The sequence below is a fragment of the Nansenia antarctica genome (assembly GCF_963989245.1).
Source record: "Nansenia antarctica genome assembly, contig: SCAFFOLD_446, whole genome shotgun sequence".
Classification (NCBI taxonomy): Eukaryota; Metazoa; Chordata; class Actinopteri; order Argentiniformes; family Microstomatidae; genus Nansenia; species Nansenia antarctica.
The window spans coordinates 4,107-25,696 of record NW_027663010.1 but is presented as its reverse complement, the minus strand read 5'-3'; the positions used below and the strand labels follow the sequence as shown (position 1 = coordinate 25,696).

General features: G+C 46.8%; 1 protein-coding gene across 1 annotated transcript; it reads right to left on the bottom strand.

Annotated features, from left to right (window-relative positions):
- Window positions 1-15,386: 15,386 nt before the first annotated feature.
- Window positions 15,387-20,215, bottom strand: LOC308175341 (protein naked cuticle homolog 2-like; the record flags this gene model as incomplete). Its single annotated transcript, XM_080551020.1, has 7 exons — window positions 15,387-16,054; window positions 16,566-16,684; window positions 17,129-17,198; window positions 17,353-17,503; window positions 18,257-18,352; window positions 19,343-19,464; window positions 20,155-20,215. Coding segments are annotated over 7 exons (1,287 nt in total), but the record flags the coding sequence as incomplete, so codon positions are not given.
- Between the last annotated feature and the right edge of the window lie 1,375 nt (window positions 20,216-21,590).

Here is a 21,590-nt window from a genome sequence, read left to right as displayed (position 1 = left end):
GGGGATATACGGGAGGACACGAGGGGATATAAAGACAAGGGAAGACATAAGGGGATATAAGGGAAGACATGAGGGGAACAAAAGCACAGATCAGTGCACTTAAGTGCAACTTTGGCACACTTGCACCATCCAGTGCACCCTGTCTCACAGCGACAGCGGATTAATTCATGGCACGATTTTGATGCTTCAGGGAGAGTGTTCCAGAGCGGCTGCCACCCAGTTCTTTCCTTTGTCCAGCCCCAGTCAGATGGCTCTGGCATCTCTGGATCCAGGACCAGTACCTGGTTCCAACAGTTGGCCTGGTAGCAAGTGCGCTTGAAGTGCTCTTTGAGGGCTGCCTGGGTTGGAGGAATGTTCTCTAAAGTTCTGGACTTCTGTGTGAAGAGCTGTTTCCTGGCATCATTCACCTCCGTGCTCTCACTGGTTCGGTCATCAGCACCACAAATCGTTCTAGCAGTAACTTTGATTCTTCACTGACCTCACTTGGCATGCACAGGAGTTCATGGAAAGCATCATTGACCTCTGGGAAAGACTTCCAAGTCTCCCAGGCAGTCTTCTTTCCTCGGCCAGCGAATGCAGAGACAGTGTCACACCCAGTGAAATCGTGAAAAACTGTTAGAGTCTGGCACTGTGTAGGATTCATTGTGGCAACCATTTGGTGAACAGCTATGTATCGTAAGCTTGACCCGACACCAAAGGCAACCCACAGCTCATCAGGAGCTATTTTGCTGAATGAAGCCACAGCCAGTACCACCACATCAGTATCAACGGTACGTATGGTCACCTTCTTACAACCTTTCTGCACAGCATCTGCCACATGCAGAAGTAGACGAGTGTCACCCTCGTCTTGCGAACATGGGGCAAGGCAGGCCAAGCATGACTCAGCAGGAAAGCAGAAGACTCCAGTTCCATCTGTTGCATACAGTTCCTTGACCTGTGCTAGAGGTAGATGAACAGCTTTGCGTGACAGGAAAGAAAACAACTCGGTTTTGTTCTCATTGCATCGAAGGAAGTCCATCCAGTTCTTAGGCATCACAGTAGGAGGAGCCACCCTTTTCCTGCTGCCCTTTCCCCTCTTCTGTCTGGACGAGGCTTTCAGGGTGGCAGGTAGGTATACATCCCAGACAAGGTTGACTTGGGTGTTTGTCTGAAGTTGAGCAGAGATGTATGGTGCAAACACTGTTTCTCCATACTCTTGAAATGTTCTTGATGTGCTAGGATTTAGCATTTTAACCACAGCTGCACCATCGAGAATTACTGCATCAGCCACAGGCACACTATTGTCTTCGAGCAGATCTGACTCCAGGCAGCGAAGTAGATCTGCTTTAACCCCAAAGTTTTCCTCCAGTTGACAGAGCTGGTGGGGCTGCCTGGTTTTCATGGGAGAAGAAATGTTGGATGTCTCCATCTTGTGTTTGACAGGAGATGTACAGCCTTGAAAAGAGACCACAGTCACTCTTCAGTACTGCAAGTTGTCCCTTGTCTTTTGACCTTATCTTGACAGGTGGCCTACTGAACAGTGGCAACTTGTTCTTTGGAAGTGTTTGCGTGACAGGTGTTGTCCAATCAAAAATGTATTTACTACAACATTTCGATACTATGACTCTTATTCTGAAACTTGCTTTGAAACCAGTAATAAAAAGACTAATAACAGACCTACACTAGTTTATCTAGCAGAATTATTTTGATCAGCGCTGCCATAGCTAGCTAGCAAACTCATTCCTGGCTATAATCAAATTCAATGTCTTTGCATGTTACAGTTAGGAACTAAGGCTTTACTCAAGTGTACTAATATTGTCTGTTCATAGTAAGTCAGTTTACTTGTTATATTTACCTGTTGATATTTAGTCAGAAGTGCTCTCTGTCTCGTGCATACTGCACTATCACGGAGTGTACTGACTTCTACTCTACTGGCGTTAGCTACTGGTGCCCTAGAGGGCCATCTGCTGATAACGCTGTGCTTAGCAGGAATAAATAAAATAACCACACATCCCAGTAAATAATAACTAATAACTGAATAATGCAGGGCAATAAAAAAGTATTTTTTTCATAAATACAGAGTTCATAAATAAAAGAGAACAACTAAGTGTGTTTTCTGAGGTAAAGTTTTACATAGACCTTGACCTAAATGCATTTTCTTGAATTCTGGCAATCTCAAAAGTATCACCAAATGAATAGGCATCCTTAACTTAGTTGGAAAGGACACCTAAAGTGTTTTTCTACTCTGTTTGGTTCTAAAATTAAACGTGTTTGAACATTAGACACAGGGCCTGGCGGCCATCTTGAATTTGACCTCTCCCGGGCCTCTGGGGTCAAATCTGACTTCCCTCCACATCTGAAAATAAACCTTATGGTATGTACTAACTATGGTAGAAATGTCATGCTTTCTTCAAAAAGTGCACAATTCCTCATAATATGAGCGCTTAGCCGCTGTACTATAACAAGTCTTTTTCCCTAAGACTTTTCTTAGTTGAAATAGGGTGACATTCTGGGCCAGATCGGACTAATCGTGATATAACTTGATCTGGCCGCTATCAGGGTCCTTCTGTGCTGCTCTCTTTCAAGCTGAACAAATGATCAAAATGAGTTTTGTTAATGTAATCAACATTACAAGTTCAAGTATGAGTCAGGTTGTGTAAAAATACTGTGCAGGTTATATCACTTCTACACTGTAAAAAGTGTAACAAGTCGTTCATCCAATACAATAATTGTTATTTAAAACAGTAGACAACTATTGATTTGATTATGAAAATGCTTTTTATTTATTTTTATTTGAGACTACAGTTAGATATTGAAAACTATTGATTTGACTTGTAGAGCATTCTACATGCTATTTGAATCATAGTAGCCACCGTACTTGCTACTGCGCATGTCAGATCAGATTCACATCTCAGTATAGTGTTGATGAGCCCTTGTTGTTACAATACTAGGCCCCGTTCCACTATGCGAGATTATCTTCTAAGCCTCGATAAAGTTCTAAGCCTCGATAATGTTAGCTTGCGTTCGGTTCCATCAATGTGGCTCAAATAATTCGCTGCTTGGTTGAGCTCCTTCTGAGTCAGATATAATTAGCCTGGTCGCGAGCAGGCTAAAACACTGGCTAAAGTAATACGTGCGTCAAAAAAGGCTCACAGGCGGAAACTACATCCCGAACGACAGTTCCTCTTTTAGGAAATATTAGTTCCCACTTCACACGAGATAGATAGATGGATAGGTTGACTGTGTGATAGATAGATAATTAGATATTTTGAAAGTGTGATCGATCGATAGATAGATCAATAAATAAAAGAGTGTAAAAAAAAATATAATTGTCTCAACTTGCATTGCTGTCATCACAGCGGTCTGGCTGGCGCAGTGGTTAAGGCAGTGGTTGCGTGTTCGAGACTTGACTAGGTGATTATTTTTATTTTTTTTACATTTAACCGAAGATTTCATGCAAAGGCTTCAAACACCATTGTAATCGTGTCAGTTCTTGTAAATTAGCCTGCACCATAATTGTATAGCCTACATACTTTTTTAGATGAGATTTTAGATTAGATTCAGACAACGAAATGCAGTAAAAAGTGTGTCCGAAGAGGGATTCGAACCACCGTCTAAAAATTACGAATAAATCCTATGGCAGCGGTCGATACCACTAGGCCATTGTGGCGATATGACAGTTTGTAGCCTGCTGCTGATATCACCACAGTAGTAATATTAATTTATTATGAATGAATGAATGAATGAATGAATGAATGAATGAATGAATGAAAACCTTTATTGTCCCCAATGGGGACATTTTGTTGTCAAACAGCTTAGTTAGGGCAGACAGAAAACATTCAATAAATAAATAAATAAAACAGTGCAGGCTCAATAAGAAAAAATATAGCAAGATAAAGTGCTCAAGTGCATGTATAGTCCAAGTAGCAGTCTTAACGGCCTCTCAGCTCCAGGTCTCCCCCACCCTGCAGGGCCTGGTTGTAGAGTCGGAGTGCAGCTGGAACAAAGGACTGTCCAAATATGTTTGTACTTTGACGGGGGAGAACAAATCTGTGGCTGAACTTGCTCCTCATCCCCGCCAGCTCGCAGTACATCGGGTGGGAGGGATTGGCCAGCATGGCCGCCAGTTTTTTCCCCATCCTCTGTTCTGCCACCACCTCTAGGCTGTCCAGCCCGGTCCCCACCACAGAGCTGGCCTTCTTCACCAGTTTGTTCAGCTTCGCAGCATCCCTGGCACAGATGTTTCCACCCCAGCAGGCCACGGCGAAGAACAGAACGCTGGCGACCACCGACTGGTAAAACAATCGCAGCAGCTTGTTGCAGACGCCGAAAGACCTCAGCCTTCTCAGGAAAAACAGTCTGCTCTGCCCTTTCCTGAGAAGAGCCTCGGTGTTGTCAGTCCAGTACAGTTTGTTATTAATTTGTACTCCCAGGTACCTGTAGGAGTCCACCCTCTCGACTTCCACCCCCTTGATGGTGATGGGGGCTGGGGTCCTTCTCTTCCTCCTAAAATCCACCACCAACTCCTTTGTTTTGCTGGTGTTAAGCAAAAGGTAGTTGGTGTCGCACCACTGCACAAAGCTCTCCACCAGGGCCCTGTACTCCTCGTCCCTGTCGTCTGTGATGTAACCGACGATAGAGGAGTCATCAGAAAACTTCTGCAGGTGGCACTGGTCGGAGCTAAACTGGAAGTCGGAGGTATAGAGGGTGAAGAGAAAGGGTGACAGAACAGTTCCCTGGGGGGCGCCGGTGTTGCACACCACCACCTCAGACTGACAGCCCTGCAGTCTCACATACTGACGTCTGTCTGTGAGGTAGTTGTGGATCCAAGCCGTCAGGGAGTCCTCCACACACATCACTGCTAGTTTGTCAGCCAGCAGTGATGGCTTGATGGTGTTAAATGCACTGGAGAAGTCGAAGAACATGGTCCTCACCATGCTCTGTGGTCTCTCCAGGTGTGTGTAGGCCCTGTGCAGCATGTAAATGATGGCATCCTCCACCCCAATGCTCTCCTGGTATGCAAACTGCCGGGGGTCCAGGAAGTCCTTCACCTGGGGCTTAAGGTGTTGCAGCACTAGCCTCTCCAGGATCTTCATGACCTGTGGTGTCAGGGCGACAGGTCTGTAGTTGTTTGGGGTGCTGGGCCGTCCCTTCTTTGGCACTGGGACGATGCAAGAGGTCTTCCAGAGCTGTGGCACCCTCCTCAGTCTTAGAGATAGACTGAAGAGATGTTGGAATGTGTCCGCCAGCTCTCCAGCACACACCTTCAGAACCCTGCTAAAATAAAATATGAACATATAACAATAACTGGGGCTAGTATGACCTACGCATTTAATCGGTCAGCAATTTCTTGCCAAACCATTTCCCTTGCCTTGTTAATTGCGGCAGTATTGCACTATTTTACATCTTATTTTTCCGTCTTCATAAAGATCAATAATTCGGAATGCTGCGCAAATGTAGGACCCCTGCAGAGTGGAGTATCTTCATTTCGACAGATTGACTCTTCGGGGCTCTTTATGTCTGCGTGCACGCGCCCATATCGAAGATTTGTAAGCCGGTGTTCTGTGAACACTCATCACACAAGCCTGATCCTCGTTCGAGGAATCACCTGAGGCTTGAATTCCAATCCCGAGTTGCCTGATCGCCTGATTTATTTCAATCGCCGATATACTGATCCACCTTTAGTGGAACGGCCCCCTGGTCACTTTATAAATTATTCCCTCCGTATCATCATTCAACATGGTGTCAGAAGTAAACACGGACATAACAGACTAATTTTCAAGTTTAAAGTTTTGAAAACGGACAAGGAAATCAATCACAGATTGAGTGAGGACAGCTAGCTAACTTTGTAACTTCCGACCGTCTACAGAGAAATGGCGAGTGTTTGAACAGCAGTATGAGATGTTCAGTGTTAGAACAGCAGTATGACATGTTCAGTGTTAGAACAGCAGTATGACATGTTCAGTGTTAGAACAGCAGTAGGACATGTTCAGTGTTTGAACAGCAGTATGACATGTTCAGTGTTTGAACAGCAGTAGGACATGTTCAGTGTTTGAACAGCAGTATGAGATGTTCAGTGTTTGAACAGCAGTATGACATGTTCAGTGTTTGAACAGCAGTAGGACATGTTCAGTGTTTGAACAGCAGTATGACATGTTCAGTGTTTGAACAGCAGTATGAGATGTTCAGTGTTAGAACAGCAGTATGACATGTTCAGTGTTTGAACAGCAGTATGAGATGTTCACTAGTGTCTCTGCTGTATCCCACCTCCTAAACTAGTGTTGCTGTATCCCACCTCCTAAACTAGTGTTGCTGTATCCCACCTCCTAAACTAGTGTTCTGCTGTATCCCACCTCCTAAACTAGTGTCCTGCTGTATCCCACCTCCTAAACTAGTGTCCTGCTGTATCCCACCTCCTAAACTAGTGTTCTGCTGTATCCCACCTCCTAAACTAGTGTCCTGCTGTATCCCACCTCCTAAACTAGTGTCCTGCTGTATCCCACCTCCTAAACTAGTGTTCTGCTGTATCCCACCTCCTAAACTAGTGTCCTGCTGTATCCCACCTCCTAAACTAGTGTCCTGCTGTATCCCACCTCCTAAACTAGTGTCCTGCTGTATCCCACCTCCTAAACTAGTGTCCTGCTGTATCCCACCTCCTAAACTAGTGTTGCTGTATCCCACCTCCTAAACTAGTGTTGCTGTATCCCACCTCCTAAACTAGTGTCCTGCTGTATCCCACCTCCTAAACTAGTGTTCTGCTGTATCCCACCTCCTAAACTAGTGTCCTGCTGTATCCCACCTCCTAAACTAGTGTCCTGCTGTATCCCACCTCCTAAACTAGTGTTCTGCTGTATCCCACCTCCTAAACTAGTGTCCTGCTGTATCCCACCTCCTAAACTAGTGTCCTGCTGTATCCCACCTCCTAAACTAGTGTCCTGCTGTATCCCACCTCCTAAACTAGTGTTCTGCTGTATCCCACCTCCTAAACTAGTGTCCTGCTGTATCCCACCTCCTAAACTAGTGTCCTGCTGTATCCCACCTCCTAAACTAATGTCCTGCTGTATCCCACCTCCTAAACTAGTGTTGCTGCTGTATCCCACCTCCTAAACTAGTGTCCTGCTGTATCCCACCTCCTAAACTAGTGTCCTGCTGTATCCCACCTCCTAAACTAGTGTTGCTGTATCCCACCTCCTAAACTAGTGTCCTGCTGTATCCCACCTCCTAAACTAGTGTCCTGCTGTATCCCACCTCCTAAACTAGTGTTCTGCTGTATCCCACCTCCTAAACTAGTGTCCTGCTGTATCCCACCTCCTAAACTAGTGTTCTGCTGTATCCCACCTCCTAAACTAGTGTCCTGCTGTATCCCACCTCCTAAACTAGTGTCCTGCTGTATCCCACCTCCTAAACTAGTGTCCTGCTGTATCCCACCTCCTAAACTAGTGTCCTGCTGTATCCCACCTCCTAAACTAGTGTCCTGCTGTATCCCACCTCCTAAACTAGTGTTGCTGTATCCCACCTCCTAAACTAGTGTCCTGCTGTATCCCACCTCCTAAACTAGTGTCCTGCTGTATCCCACCTCCTAAACTAGTGTCCTGCTGTATCCCACCTCCTAAACTAGTGTCCTGCTGTATCCCACCTCCTAAACTAGTGTCCTGCTGTATCCCACCTCCTAAACTAGTGTTGCTGTATCCCACCTCCTAAACTAGTGTCCTGCTGTATCCCACCTCCTAAACTAGTGTCCTGCTGTATCCCACCTCCTAAACTAGTGTTGCTGCTGTATCCCACCTCCTAAACTAGTGTCCTGCTGTATCCCACCTCCTAAACTAGTGTCCTGCTGTATCCCACCTCCTAAACTAGTGTCCTGCTGTATCCCACCTCCTAAACTAGTGTTGCTGTATCCCACCTCCTAAACTAGTGTTCTGCTGTATCCCAGCTCCTAAACTAGTGTCCTGCTGTATCCCACCTCCTAAACTAGTGTTGCTGTATCCCACCTCCTAAACTAGTGTCCTGCTGTATCCCACCTCCTAAACTAGTGTTGCTGTATCCCACCTCCTAAACTAGTGTTGCTGTATCCCACCTCCTAAACTAGTGTCCTGCTGTATCCCACCTCCTAAACTAGTGTTGCTGTATCCCACCTCCTAAACTAGTGTCCTGCTGTATCCCACCTCCTAAACTAGTGTTGCTGTATCCCACCTCCTAAACTAGTGTCCTGCTGTATCCCACCTCCTAAACTAGTGTCCTGCTGTATCCCACCTCCTAAACTAGTGTTGCTGCTGTATCCCACCTCCTAAACTAGTGTCCTGCTGTATCCCACCTCCTAAACTAGTGTTCTGCTGTATCCCACCTCCTAAACTAGTGTCCTGCTGTATCCCACCTCCTAAACTAGTGTCTCTGCTGTATCCCACCTCCTAAACTAGTGTCCTGCTGTATCCCACCTCCTAAACTAGTGTCCTGCTGTATCCCACCTCCTAAACTAGTGTCCTGCTGTATCCCACCTCCTAAACTAGTGTCTCTGCTGTATCCCACCTCCTAAACTAGTGTCCTGCTGTATCCCACCTCCTAAACTAGTGTTGCTGTATCCCACCTCCTAAACTAGTGTCTCTGCTGTATCCCACCTCCTAAACTAGTGTTGCTGTATCCCACCTCCTAAACTAATGTTGCTGCTGTATCCCACCTCCTAAACTAGTGTCCTGCTGTATCCCACCTCCTAAACTAGTGTTGCTGCTGTATCCCACCTCCTAAACTAGTGTTGCTGTATCCCACCTCCTAAACTAGTGTCCTGCTGTATCCCACCTCCTAAACTAGTGTCCTGCTGTATCCCACCTCCTAAACTAGTGTCCTGCTGTATCCCACCTCCTAAACTAGTGTTGCTGTATCCCACCTCCTAAACTAGTGTCCTGCTGTATCCCACCTCCTAAACTAGTGTCCTGCTGTATCCCACCTCCTAAACTAGTGTCCTGCTGTATCCCACCTCCTAAACTAGTGTCCTGCTGTATCCCACCTCCTAAACTAGTGTCCTGCTGTATCCCACCTCCTAAACTAGTGTCCTGCTGTATCCCACCTCCTAAACTAGTGTCCTGCTGTATCCCACCTCCTAAACTAGTGTCCTGCTGTATCCCACCTCCTAAACTAGTGTTGCTGCTGTATCCCACCTCCTAAACTAGTGTTCCTGCTGTATCCCACCTCCTAAACTAGTGTTGCTGCTGTATCCCACCTCCTAAACTAGTGTCCTGCTGTATCCCACCTCCTAAACTAGTGTCCTGCTGTATCCCACCTCCTAAACTAGTGTCCTGCTGTATCCCACCTCCTAAACTAGTCCTGCTGTATCCCACCTCCTAAACTAGTGTTCTGCTGTATCCCACCTCCTAAACTAGTGTCCTGCTGTATCCCACCTCCTAAACTAGTGTCCTGCTGTATCCCAGCTCCTAAACTAGTGTTCCTGCTGTATCCCACCTCCTAAACTAGTGTCCTGCTGTATCCCACCTCCTAAACTAGTGTCCTGCTGTATCCCACCTCCTAAACTAGTCCTGCTGTATCCCACCTCCTAAACTAGTGTTCTGCTGTATCCCACCTCCTAAACTAGTGTTGCTGTATCCCACCTCCTAAACTAGTGTCCTGCTGTATCCCACCTCCTAAACTAGTGTCCTGCTGTATCCCACCTCCTTAACTAGTCCTGCTGTATCCCAGCTCCTAAACTAGTGTCCTGCTGTATCCCACCTCCTAAACTAGTGTCCTGCTGTATCCCACCTCCTTAACTAGTCCTGCTGTATCCCACCTCCTAAACTAGTGTCCTGCTGTATCCCACCTCCTAAACTAGTGTCCTGCTGTATCCCACCTCCTAAACTAGTGTCCTGCTGTATCCCACCTCCTAAACTAGTGTCCTGCTGTATCCCACCTCCTAAACTAGTGTCCTGCTGTATCCCACCTCCTAAACTAGTGTCCTGCTGTATCCCACCTCCTAAACTAGTGTCCTGCTGTATCCCACCTCCTAAACTAGTGTTCTGCTGTATCCCACCTCCTAAACTAGTGTTGCTGCTGTATCCCACCTCCTAAACTAGTGTCCTGCTGTATCCCACCTCCTAAACTAGTGTTCTGCTGTATCCCACCTCCTAAACTAGTGTTGCTGTATCCCACCTCCTAAACTAGTGTCCTGCTGTATCCCACCTCCTAAACTAGTGTCCTGCTGTATCCCACCTCCTAAACTAGTGTCCTGCTGTATCCCACCTCCTAAACTAGTGTCCTGCTGTATCCCACCTCCTAAACTAGTGTTCTGCTGTATCCCACCTCCTAAACTAGTGTTGCTGTATCCCACCTCCTAAACTAGTGTTGCTGCTGTATCCCACCTCCTAAACTAGTGTTGCTGTATCCCACCTCCTAAACTAGTGTCCTGCTGTATCCCACCTCCTAAACTAGTGTTCTGCTGTATCCCACCTCCTAAACTAGTGTCCTGCTGTATCCCACCTCCTAAACTAGTGTTCTGCTGTATCCCACCTCCTAAACTAGTGTTGCTGTATCCCTCCTCCTAAACTAGTGTTGCTGTATCCCACCTCCTAAACTAGTGTTGCTGTATCCCACCTCCTAAACTAGTGTCCTGCTGTATCCCACCTCCTAAACTAGTGTCCTGCTGTATCCCACCTCCTAAACTAGTGTCCTGCTGTATCCCACCTCCTAAACTAGTGTCCTGCTGTATCCCACCTCCTAAACTAGTGTCTCTGCTGTATCCCACCTCCTAAACTAGTGTCCTGCTGTATCCCACCTCCTAAACTAGTGTCCTGCTGTATCCCACCTCCTAAACTAGTGTCCTGCTGTATCCCACCTCCTAAACTAGTGTCCTGCTGTATCCCACCTCCTAAACTAGTGTTCTGCTGTATCCCACCTCCTAAACTAGTGTCCTGCTGTATCCCACCTCCTAAACTAGTGTCTCTGCTGTATCCCACCTCCTAAACTAGTGTCCTGCTGTATCCCACCTCCTAAACTAGTGTCCTGCTGTATCCCACCTCCTAAACTAGTGTCCTGCTGTATCCCACCTCCTAAACTAGTGTCCTGCTGTATCCCACCTCCTAAACTAGTGTTGCTGTATCCCACCTCCTAAACTAGTGTCTCTGCTGTATCCCACCTCCTAAACTAGTGTCCTGCTGTATCCCACCTCCTAAACTAGTGTCTCTGCTGTATCCCACCTCCTAAACTAGTGTCCTGCTGTATCCCACCTCCTAAACTAGTGTCCTGCTGTATCCCACCTCCTAAACTAATGTTGCTGTATCCCACCTCCTAAACTAATGTTGCTGTATCCCACCTCCTAAACTAGTGTCCTGCTGTATCCCACCTCCTAAACTAGTGTTGCTGTATCCCACCTCCTAAACTAGTGTCCTGCTGTATCCCACCTCCTAAACTAGTGTCCTGCTGTATCCCACCTCCTAAACTAGTGTCCTGCTGTATCCCACCTCCTAAACTAGTGTCCTGCTGTATCCCACCTCCTAAACTAGTGTCCTGCTGTATCCCACCTCCTAAACTAGTGTTGCTGTATCCCACCTCCTAAACTAGTGTTGCTGTATCCCACCTCCTAAACTAGTGTTGCTGTATCCCACCTCCTAAACTAGTGTCCTGCTGTATCCCACCTCCTAAACTAGTGTCCTGCTGTATCCCACCTCCTAAACTAGTGTCCTGCTGTATCCCACCTCCTAAACTAGTGTTCTGCTGTATCCCACCTCCTAAACTAGTGTTCTGCTGTATCCCACCTCCTAAACTAGTGTCCTGCTGTATCCCACCTCCTAAACTAGTGTCCTGCTGTATCCCACCTCCTAAACTAGTGTTGCTGTATCCCACCTCCTAAACTAGTGTCCTGCTGTATCCCACCTCCTAAACTAGTGTCCTGCTGTATCCCACCTCCTAAACTAGTGTTGCTGTATCCCACCTCCTAAACTAGTGTCCTGCTGTATCCCACCTCCTAAACTAGTGTTGCTGCTGTATCCCACCTCCTAAACTAGTGTCCTGCTGTATCCCACCTCCTAAACTAGTGTCCTGCTGTATCCCACCTCCTAAACTAGTGTCCTGCTGTATCCCACCTCCTAAACTAGTGTTGCTGTATCCCACCTCCTAAACTAGTGTCCTGCTGTATCCCACCTCCTAAACTAGTGTCCTGCTGTATCCCACCTCCTAAACTAGTGTTGCTGTATCCCACCTCCTAAACTAGTGTTGCTGTATCCCACCTCCTAAACTAGTGTTCTGCTGTATCCCACCTCCTAAACTAGTGTCCTGCTGTATCCCACCTCCTAAACTAGTGTTGCTGCTGTATCCCACCTCCTAAACTAGTGTCCTGCTGTATCCCACCTCCTAAACTAGTGTCCTGCTGTATCCCACCTCCTAAACTAGTGTCCTGCTGTATCCCACCTCCTAAACTAGTGTCTTGCTGTATCCCACCTCCTAAACTAGTGTCCTGCTGTATCCCACCTCCTAAACTAGTGTTCTGCTGTATCCCACCTCCTAAACTAGTGTCCTGCTGTATCCCACCTCCTAAACTAGTGTTCTGCTGTATCCCACCTCCTAAACTAGTGTTGCTGCTGTATCCCACCTCCTAAACTAGTGTCCTGCTGTATCCCACCTCCTAAACTAGTCCTGCTGTATCCCACCTCCTAAACTAGTGTCCTGCTGTATCCCACCTCCTAAACTAGTGTCCTGCTGTATCCCACCTCCTAAACTAGTGTTGCTGTATCCCACCTCCTAAACTAGTGTCTCTGCTGTATCCCACCTCCTAAACTAGTGTCCTGCTGTATCCCACCTCCTAAACTAGTGTCCTGCTGTATCCCACCTCCTAAACTAGTGTTGCTGTATCCCACCTCCTAAACTAGTCCTGCTGTATCCCACCTCCTAAACTAATGTCCTGCTGTATCCCACCTCCTAAACTAGTGTTGCTGTATCCCACCTCCTAAACTAGTGTCCTGCTGTATCCCACCTCCTAAACTAGTGTTCTGCTGTATCCCACCTCCTAAACTAGTGTTGCTGCTGTATCCCACCTCCTAAACTAGTGTCCTGCTGTATCCCACCTCCTAAACTAGTGTCCTGCTGTATCCCACCTCCTAAACTAGTGTTGCTGTATCCCACCTCCTAAACTAGTGTCCTGCTGTATCCCACCTCCTAAACTAGTGTCCTGCTGTATCCCACCTCCTAAACTAGTGTTGCTGTATCCCACCTCCTAAACTAGTGTTCTGCTGTATCCCACCTCCTAAACTAGTGTCCTGCTGTATCCCACCTCCTAAACTAGTGTCCTGCTGTATCCCACCTCCTAAACTAGTGTCCTGCTGTATCCCACCTCCTAAACTAGTGTTGCTGTATCCCACCTCCTAAACTAGTGTTCTGCTGTATCCCACCTCCTAAACTAGTGTTCTGCTGTATCCCACCTCCTAAACTAGTGTTGCTGTATCCCACCTCCTAAACTAGTGTTCTGCTGTATCCCACCTCCTAAACTAGTGTCCTGCTGTATCCCACCTCCTAAACTAGTGTCCTGCTGTATCCCACCTCCTAAACTAGTGTCCTGCTGTATCCCACCTCCTAAACTAGTGTCCTGCTGTATCTCACCTCCTAAACTAGTCCTGCTGTATCCCACCTCCTAAACTAATGTTCTGCTGTATCCCACCTCCTAAACTAGTGTCCTGCTGTATCCCACCTCCTAAACTAGTGTCCTGCTGTATCCCACCTCCTAAACTAGTGTCCTGCTGTATCCCACCTCCTAAACTAGTGTCCTGCTGTATCCCACCTCCTAAACTAGTGTTGCTGCTGTATCTCACCTCCTAAACTAGTGTCCTGCTGTATCCCACCTCCTAAACTAGTGTCCTGCTGTATCCCACCTCCTAAACTAGTGTCTCTGCTGTATCCCACCTCCTAAACTAGTGTCCTGCTGTATCTCACCTCCTAAACTAGTGTCCTGCTGTATCCCACCTCCTAAACTAGTGTCCTGCTGTATCCCACCTCCTAAACTAGTGTCCTGCTGTATCCCACCTCCTAAACTAGTGTTGCTGTATCCCACCTCCTAAACTAGTGTCCTGCTGTATCCCACCTCCTAAACTAGTGTCCTGCTGTATCCCACCTCCTAAACTAGTGTCCTGCTGTATCCCACCTCCTAAACTAGTGTTCTGCTGTATCCCACCTCCTAAACTAGTGTCCTGCTGTATCCCACCTCCTAAACTAGTGTCCTGCTGTATCCCACCTCCTAAACTAGTGTCCTGCTGTATCCCACCTCCTAAACTAGTGTCCTGCTGTATCCCACCTCTGATTTTTTTATTCATTTATTTTATTGACCAGGGACAGTACACATTAATAAACCAGTTGGTAAATGAGTCAGTGTTAGTCAAATGGCTACTTTTCAAATGTTGTCCCTGTGGCCAGACGTCATAAGCTGTTCTCTAGCGGCTTTCTTTCCTACATGCCGGTGTAATGCTTTCAATGTTGTATTTGTCATATTTGGAACCACAATGTGGCAGTAGTGCACCACACTATGAATACTGTGTAACCATTTATTCTTGTTTGAGGACCAAAACAAATGAAATTCCACAATATGAATGAACTATATGTTTATTAAAATATATAAAAGAGAAAAATCATATGCATAATTATAATCCATGATGAAATATGCATATACAGTATAATTATACAGTAACATGTGTATACATATATAGATTTTTATACATATAGAGAGAGATTTCTGCATTAAAACTGGCAGTGGTGATTTCATATTTTTCCTCCTGGTTTGGAAACCTTCCAGTCTGCAGCAGGTTCCCAAGAGGAAATAGCCTTCTGAGAAAAGCTAAGGAGCAGCACCTTACACCTGAGATCCTCCCACACACACCACACACATCCCACTCTGACATAGCTTCTGGGAACACACAAATCTATTTTCAGCATCGAGAAGGAAATGATGTGACATTGGATGGCCTCCACGTAGATCTGCACCATACTGGTATCCCTTTCCCTCCACGTAGATCTGCACCATACTGGTATCCCTTTCCCTCCACGTAGATCTGCACCATATTGGAATCCCTTTCCCTCCACGTAGATCTGCACCATATTGGTTCCCTTTCTCCAAATGGGTTATATAGCAGAGTAGTCCAGCAGGAAATTCATTCCATTCAGAATTGTGCCAAACGTCTTTTCAAAATTGCATCGTGTCTTCACATCCCCATGAGCCACATTTTATCATCCACCACTTCTTGTTTGTCTGATCTCAGGATATCTCAGGATAGCTCAGGATATCTCAGGATATCTCAGGATAGCTTGGCAGCCTGGTGACAAGATGGCGGAGGGGGTTAAATCCGGGACAGAAGTGGAGACATTCCCTTAGGAGGAGGTTTGAGTACTTCAGACTTGGCACGGTTGATCCTTCCCAGTCTCAGTCTCTGTGGCGGTCTTAACTGCGGTCATGTCTGGTGGTAATGGTGGTAGTGGTGGTGGTGATGGTGTTCGTGGTGATGGTGGTGCTCATGGCGCTGGACCAGAGGCACCACCGACCCAGGGCTGCCGGGAGGCCCGGACGCCTGCTCCCTCTCCAGGCCGGGGGGGGGTGCGGGCGGGGGCTGCTGGGGGTGGGAGTGAGGGGACAGGGGGGTTTTCGACGGAGACACGGCCTCCCTGGCTTTCGACCGCAGCCGTTTGCTGTGGCTGTGCTGCAGGGGGTGCTGGTGGTGGCCGGAGGGCTGGGAGGGGTGGGTCTGGTGGGTCTGGTGGGGGAGGTGGGGAAGGTGGTACACGTCCTGTGCCCCGGTGTGCAGCATGGCCTGCAGGGGGGGGTAGTACCCGCCGTGACATTTACCGGACTTGCCGCCGCCGCTGTTTCCTCCTCCTCCGCCGCCTTTGGACGTCCCTTTGGGGGATTTGAGGAAGTGTGGGGGGCCTCTGCCCCGGGGCTCGGCGGCGGGGGCGTAGCTCTCACCCATGACCTGCGAGCGGCGCTGGTGGGCCGTGTGGGCCTCCGGCTCCTGCGAGCGCGAGCGACTCTGGGACTGGGACTGGGACTGGGACTGGGACTGGGCGTGGGTGTGGGCGTGGCGCGTGTGGGTCTCCTGAGGGGGTGGGGGAGGGGTGGATCCTGGAAGACAGGTGAATTTGGATATGTTAAGTCAAGTCAAAGCTCTGGGGGAAAATATAAATATAGTACAGTACATTTGACTACAGAAGAGATTTGGTGAGGCTGCATTCTTATTTTATGCACCCAGATTGTGGAATGTACTGCCAGTTTACATTAGAGATGCAACCTCAGCAAATATGTTCAAGTCAAGACTAAAAACCCATCTTTTTAATATATTATCTTTAAATGACTAAATAATTAAATGATGATTATATCATAATGATTAAAGCACTTTGAGCTGCAACATTTGCAGGAAAAGTGCTATACAAACAAAGGTTATTATATTATTATTATTATTATTATTATTATTACAGTGCAATGGTACTTCATCCTCTCACGATTCAAGTTTGTCATGTGTTACGACACATTGTAATGTTTCGTTTGCGACACGTTGTACGGTAATTATCAGAACGGTTTGGAAACAACACACACTGCGTTGAAATACACCCTGGGAAAGAGAGACGATACGAACCTTCAAACCTGGAGGTGTAGTTCTCTATCCCGGCCAGGTCCAGGTAGTGATTCCTCCTCTCCGTGTTCTCGTCCACGCAGTAGTGCTGTCCCTCTGGAGGGTCGCTGCTCTGGCCCCCCCTGACACACACACACACACACACAACACAGACACACAACACACCCCACACAGACACACAACACACCCCACACAGACACACAACACACCCCACACGTGAGAGGACGGGACAGGTCACGTAGGAACTACTGATTTGGTGAGGCTGCATTCTCATGTTATGCACCCAAATTGTGGAATGTACTGCCAGTTTACATTAGGGATGCAACCTCAGCAAATATGTTCAAGTCAAGACTAAAAACCCATCTTTTTAACATTGCCTTTAAATGACAAAATAATTAAATTATGATTATATAATGATTGGAGCACTTTGAGCTGCAACGTTTGCAGGAAAAGCGCTATACAAATATACAAATAAAAGTTATTATTATTATTATTATTATTGCCGTGTTTGGGGGTCAAAGACAGCGGCGTCTAGTGGATACTGAGGTGTGTGTGCATGCGCTCACCTGATGTGGGAGGACAGCCGTCTGTCCGCCGATCGGCCCTCGTCTTGGTGACAGCGACCGAGCTCCCTTTCTGAGGAGAGAGACCACCACGTAAGCAGCTTCAGATGAAGACCCCCGCAACAGATATCCGTGCTGAAGAGTTCATAGACCATGTAAGAATGTGTGTGTGTGGGGGGGGGGGGGGGGATGGGGGTATGATGGGGGGGGTATGATGGGGGATGTACCTGCTCCTGCAGTGCTGGTGTCTCTCCTGCGAGCCTTGGGCTCTGGGGTGACGGTCAGCTTGACACGCAGGGTCTTACTCTTACTGTGGCAGGAGTGGTTGACAGACGCGTCCACCACGTCATAGATGGTGTGCATCAGACTGGACATGTCCTGAAAGAACGGACGATAACAAGCGTTACGACCTTCGAATCCCTAAACCTCCGCAGGCAGGCCGTACTAGGCTGATCTCCTGCACCACCATACCCCATCCAGAGCCCTAAGGTCAGCTGACCAGCTGCTGCTGGAGGTCCCTAGGACCAGGCTCAGAACCAGAGGGGATAGAGACTTCGCAAAGGCAGCCCCTAGGCTCTGGAATAGCCTCCCCCTCCACGTCAGATCTGCCCAGAGCGCAGAGGCTTTTAAAACCTTAGCTAAGACATACTGTACCTCTTCTCCCAGGCCTTTGACCTGAGGTGAGCCTGCCTCCCCACAACTGCACTTTTCTGCACTTTTATCTCTGTACCTGGTGTATTCTGTATTGCACCTTGTTTTTGTTTTTGTGTATTTTTATTTGTTGTTTTATTTTACTAGTGTTTTATCTGTTAAGCACTTTGGGCGGCTGTTTTGTCGTTGTAAATGTGCTGTATAAATAAACTTGACTGACTGACAAGGTATAAAGGTTATCGTAGACAAAGGCATACAGTAGGTTTCAGTATTGACAATCTCAAAGTGCTACAATTAAAACAAGAAGATAAAACAATAAACATTTTCAATTAAAAGGCAAAAAAAAAGGCTCTATTAAAAAAGTAGGTTTTAAGGCCTAAGATTTTTTTTTAAAAAGGTTAGGGTTTAGAAAGGTTTTAAGAATGAGGTAAAGAGACATGCTCCACAGTCGATATACACGTAGTATATGAGCATCCTTACCTCTTTAGTCACTTTGCCACTGTTGTCGAAGTCATAGAGGGTGAAGATCCACTCCTGACGATGATCCTCCTCCACTGACACAGCACACTCCAGGTCCTGTTGACACAGGGAACAACACAAATCCTATTATTGACTCGACATTCCAACCCACAAGAGTGGTTGAATATCTCCATCACATTCAGTTTGTTCTTGCATTTATTCATCTCGGCTGACACTGGGGTGTTGTGTTGCACTGACAGTTGGCTACTTTTTTTCTCCTATGCCATAACAAAACAATGTCACTGTTATGAACAGCAGAGGGCAGCAAACGAAATCCATTCGCTCACTGCAGCATCTCTTCAATCCACAGTACTGCTTTTTCAAAGCAAGAACATATAAATCAGTGAAAGAATAACATTTCAGCAAAGAGCCCCTTTTAACTCCCCTTACTTGCTGTTGTGGAAGAGAGGGAGAAAAGGGAGGTGGAATGCCCTACCACTGTACCCCTACCCCCATGTCTTTATTCCTATTCCAGGAAAAAAAAAACAGACTTGAACCACAATTCTCAGTTACAGCTTTTTTGGCAGTTAACTTTGATTCAGAGGTATCTGGTAACATGACTGTAATTGGAAAAATAAACGTTTGGAGAGCCAGGGTCCGACTGCAGGCATGCAGGGGGGGGTGCTCCCACTCGGAGCGGCTCTCTACGTCTACAGGAGAAGACTCCCGGGAGAACAACAGCCCTTTATGGCTTCATGTTCTCCCCCATGCTTTACGTAACTCAGACTGATCAGTGCAGAGCGGATCTCCAGCCCTTCTTTAAAACATGCGAGTACGCACATCAAATAGAGAAAAGAAAAAAAATAAACATGCAATTGCGTTCTGCTGAGTTTCTAAACAGAATCAGGATGCAACAGCGTCGTGAAGCGTCGACAATCAAAGGAAGCTCTATACACAGACAAACAAAGTGGGAAGAGTGTCTAATCTAGACTGATGTGTGTCTAAGTGTCTTACATCTAGACTGATGTGTGTCTAAGTGTCTTACATCTAGACTGATGTGTGTCTAAGTGTCTTACATCTAGACTGATGTGTGTCTAAGTGTCTTACATCTAGACTGATGCGTTTCTTGGCCGAGGTTTTGCTGGGGTCCCTCAGTAGCGCCCCCTGGTCTGAGTGGAGGTAGCGCAGGTAGCTCTCACAGCCCTCCGCCTTCTCCGGAGGGAGCACCACTGGAACACACACACCAGGACACATAACAGGCTTGTTTAAATACAATGTATGTAACTTTGAATTGGAATTGGTTTCACCATGAACTTTCATCATGGGTTCAAGTGAAATTGAGCATATCAATTCCTGTTATACAGTCCAAATATAATAATAATTATAATTATAATAATAATAACAACTTTTTATTTGTATAGCTCCTGCAAACGTTGCAGCTCAAAGTGCTCCAATCATTATATATCATTTAATTATTTAGTCATTTAAAGGCAATATTAAAAAGATGGGTTTTTAGTCTTGACTTGAACATATTTGCTGAGGTTGCATCCCTATTGTAAACTGGCAGTGCATTCCACAATTTGGGTGCATAAAATGAGAATGCAGCCTCACCAAATCTTTTGTACATGTGGTACACAGAGAAAACCAGCGTCAGAAGACTCGAGAGCTCTATTGGGCTGATATGCTAGCAAAAGACCTGAACATATTTTTGTTTTTGTTTTTCTTTGACATCTAGTTGGCCCGAGTGCAGAAATACACTGACAGTGTGGTCTAGAGATGAAGGTGCTCGAGAGAGGATACCAGGAATGCTACTATGCAAATCCATTCAAAGAAGGATGATACGTTGCATTCTTCTACCTACCCTCTAGGGGGCAGTGGTGGTCTACCTACCCTCTAGGGGGCAGTGGTGGTCTACCTACCCTCTAGGGGACAGTGATGGTCTAAGAACGGTCCATCCTTCAGCGCACCACTTGGAAACTCCTAGGATAGAGGGAGATGAAGGAGAAGGACAGAGAGAGAGAGAGAGAGGGAGAGAGAGAGGGAGAGGCAGAGGCAGAGAGGGAGGGAGGGAGAAAAAGAATGAGGGAGATGTAAGTGAATCTACAGTTCTTTTGACCACAGATGCAGAGAAAACAAACCATTCCAGCTGAAGCATTTCCTACTTGGAGAGGCTGGGAGATGAGAGGGCTGGAGGCTGGCGGCTGGCGGCTCCTCTACAGCCAAACACTTTGAACATCTGCACGCTTATCGTGTTTCAGCGTCTGGGTCAGGGAGAGTACCGCCACTGCCAAGCTTCAACATCCCTCCAACTCCCACAAACTCACTCCTGCATCCATCCAAAAATCCATACACACTCCATCATCCTGGACCGCTCCAAGGAAGAGGACTAACCTATTTGTTCTTATTCTACTTGACAGGGAGTTTTTTTTTTTTATGAGGGCTTTGGGTTTCATAATGGACTGATTTGAGGGAATAAACAGCTCTATTTTGTCTCGATTATTAATTGAGAACATCACTTGATGAATTGTTAATGTGAACTGTCCTGAGACATTTTGAGTGATATATCAGTTAATAACTGGCAAATTTCGAAGCGAGAAACTTGTTGAGAGCTTTGGAACATGAGCATGATAAGTGTGTTTGTTTATTCAGAATCAGAGTCAAATTGTCGGATGGAAAATTCCTGGCGGATACTGTAGGATGGGAGTGATTAACGACAGAATTCCAATGCTATCCCACACACACACACACACACACAGCACAACGAGTGGTTTTTAATCACAACTGCATCAATATGGAAACAATGAGAACAAACTGCAGCACAAGCCTCAGGAACAGCGCAGGAACCTAAAGGACACAACTCAGCTTTAACTCTTTATGGAAGATCCCAACCTTCCACAACCTTCCACAACCTTCCACAACCTTCCACAACGTTCAAGATTACTTTGAAATTAAATGTCAGCCTGTTGGATCAAGGATCCCCCCAAAAATAGAGAGGCCAGAAGAAAGAAAGAGAGAAAGAACTCCATGTACCTTTGACAACCTAAACTCAACTGGAATCTGCCACATCTGCATGCGTTTAGGTGAGCAAGCCCCTCTCCCCTCCCCTGCCTCCCTACGTAATGACAGTGGGCCTGGGCCCCTTGGTGCTATTTACCAATCTCCCAGCCCATGATTATTCTTCACTTCAGAGGATGAAACCCAAGCCTGTAATCTGGCCCTGACCTTCAGTGCTGAGGGAGAGAGTTGGTGTGTGTCAGGGTCAGGCCTAGGAGAGGTGAGGGTAGGGGGAGAGAGGGGAGGGTAGGGGGAGAGAGGGGAGGAGAGGGGAGAGAGGTGAGGAGAGGGGGAGAGAGGG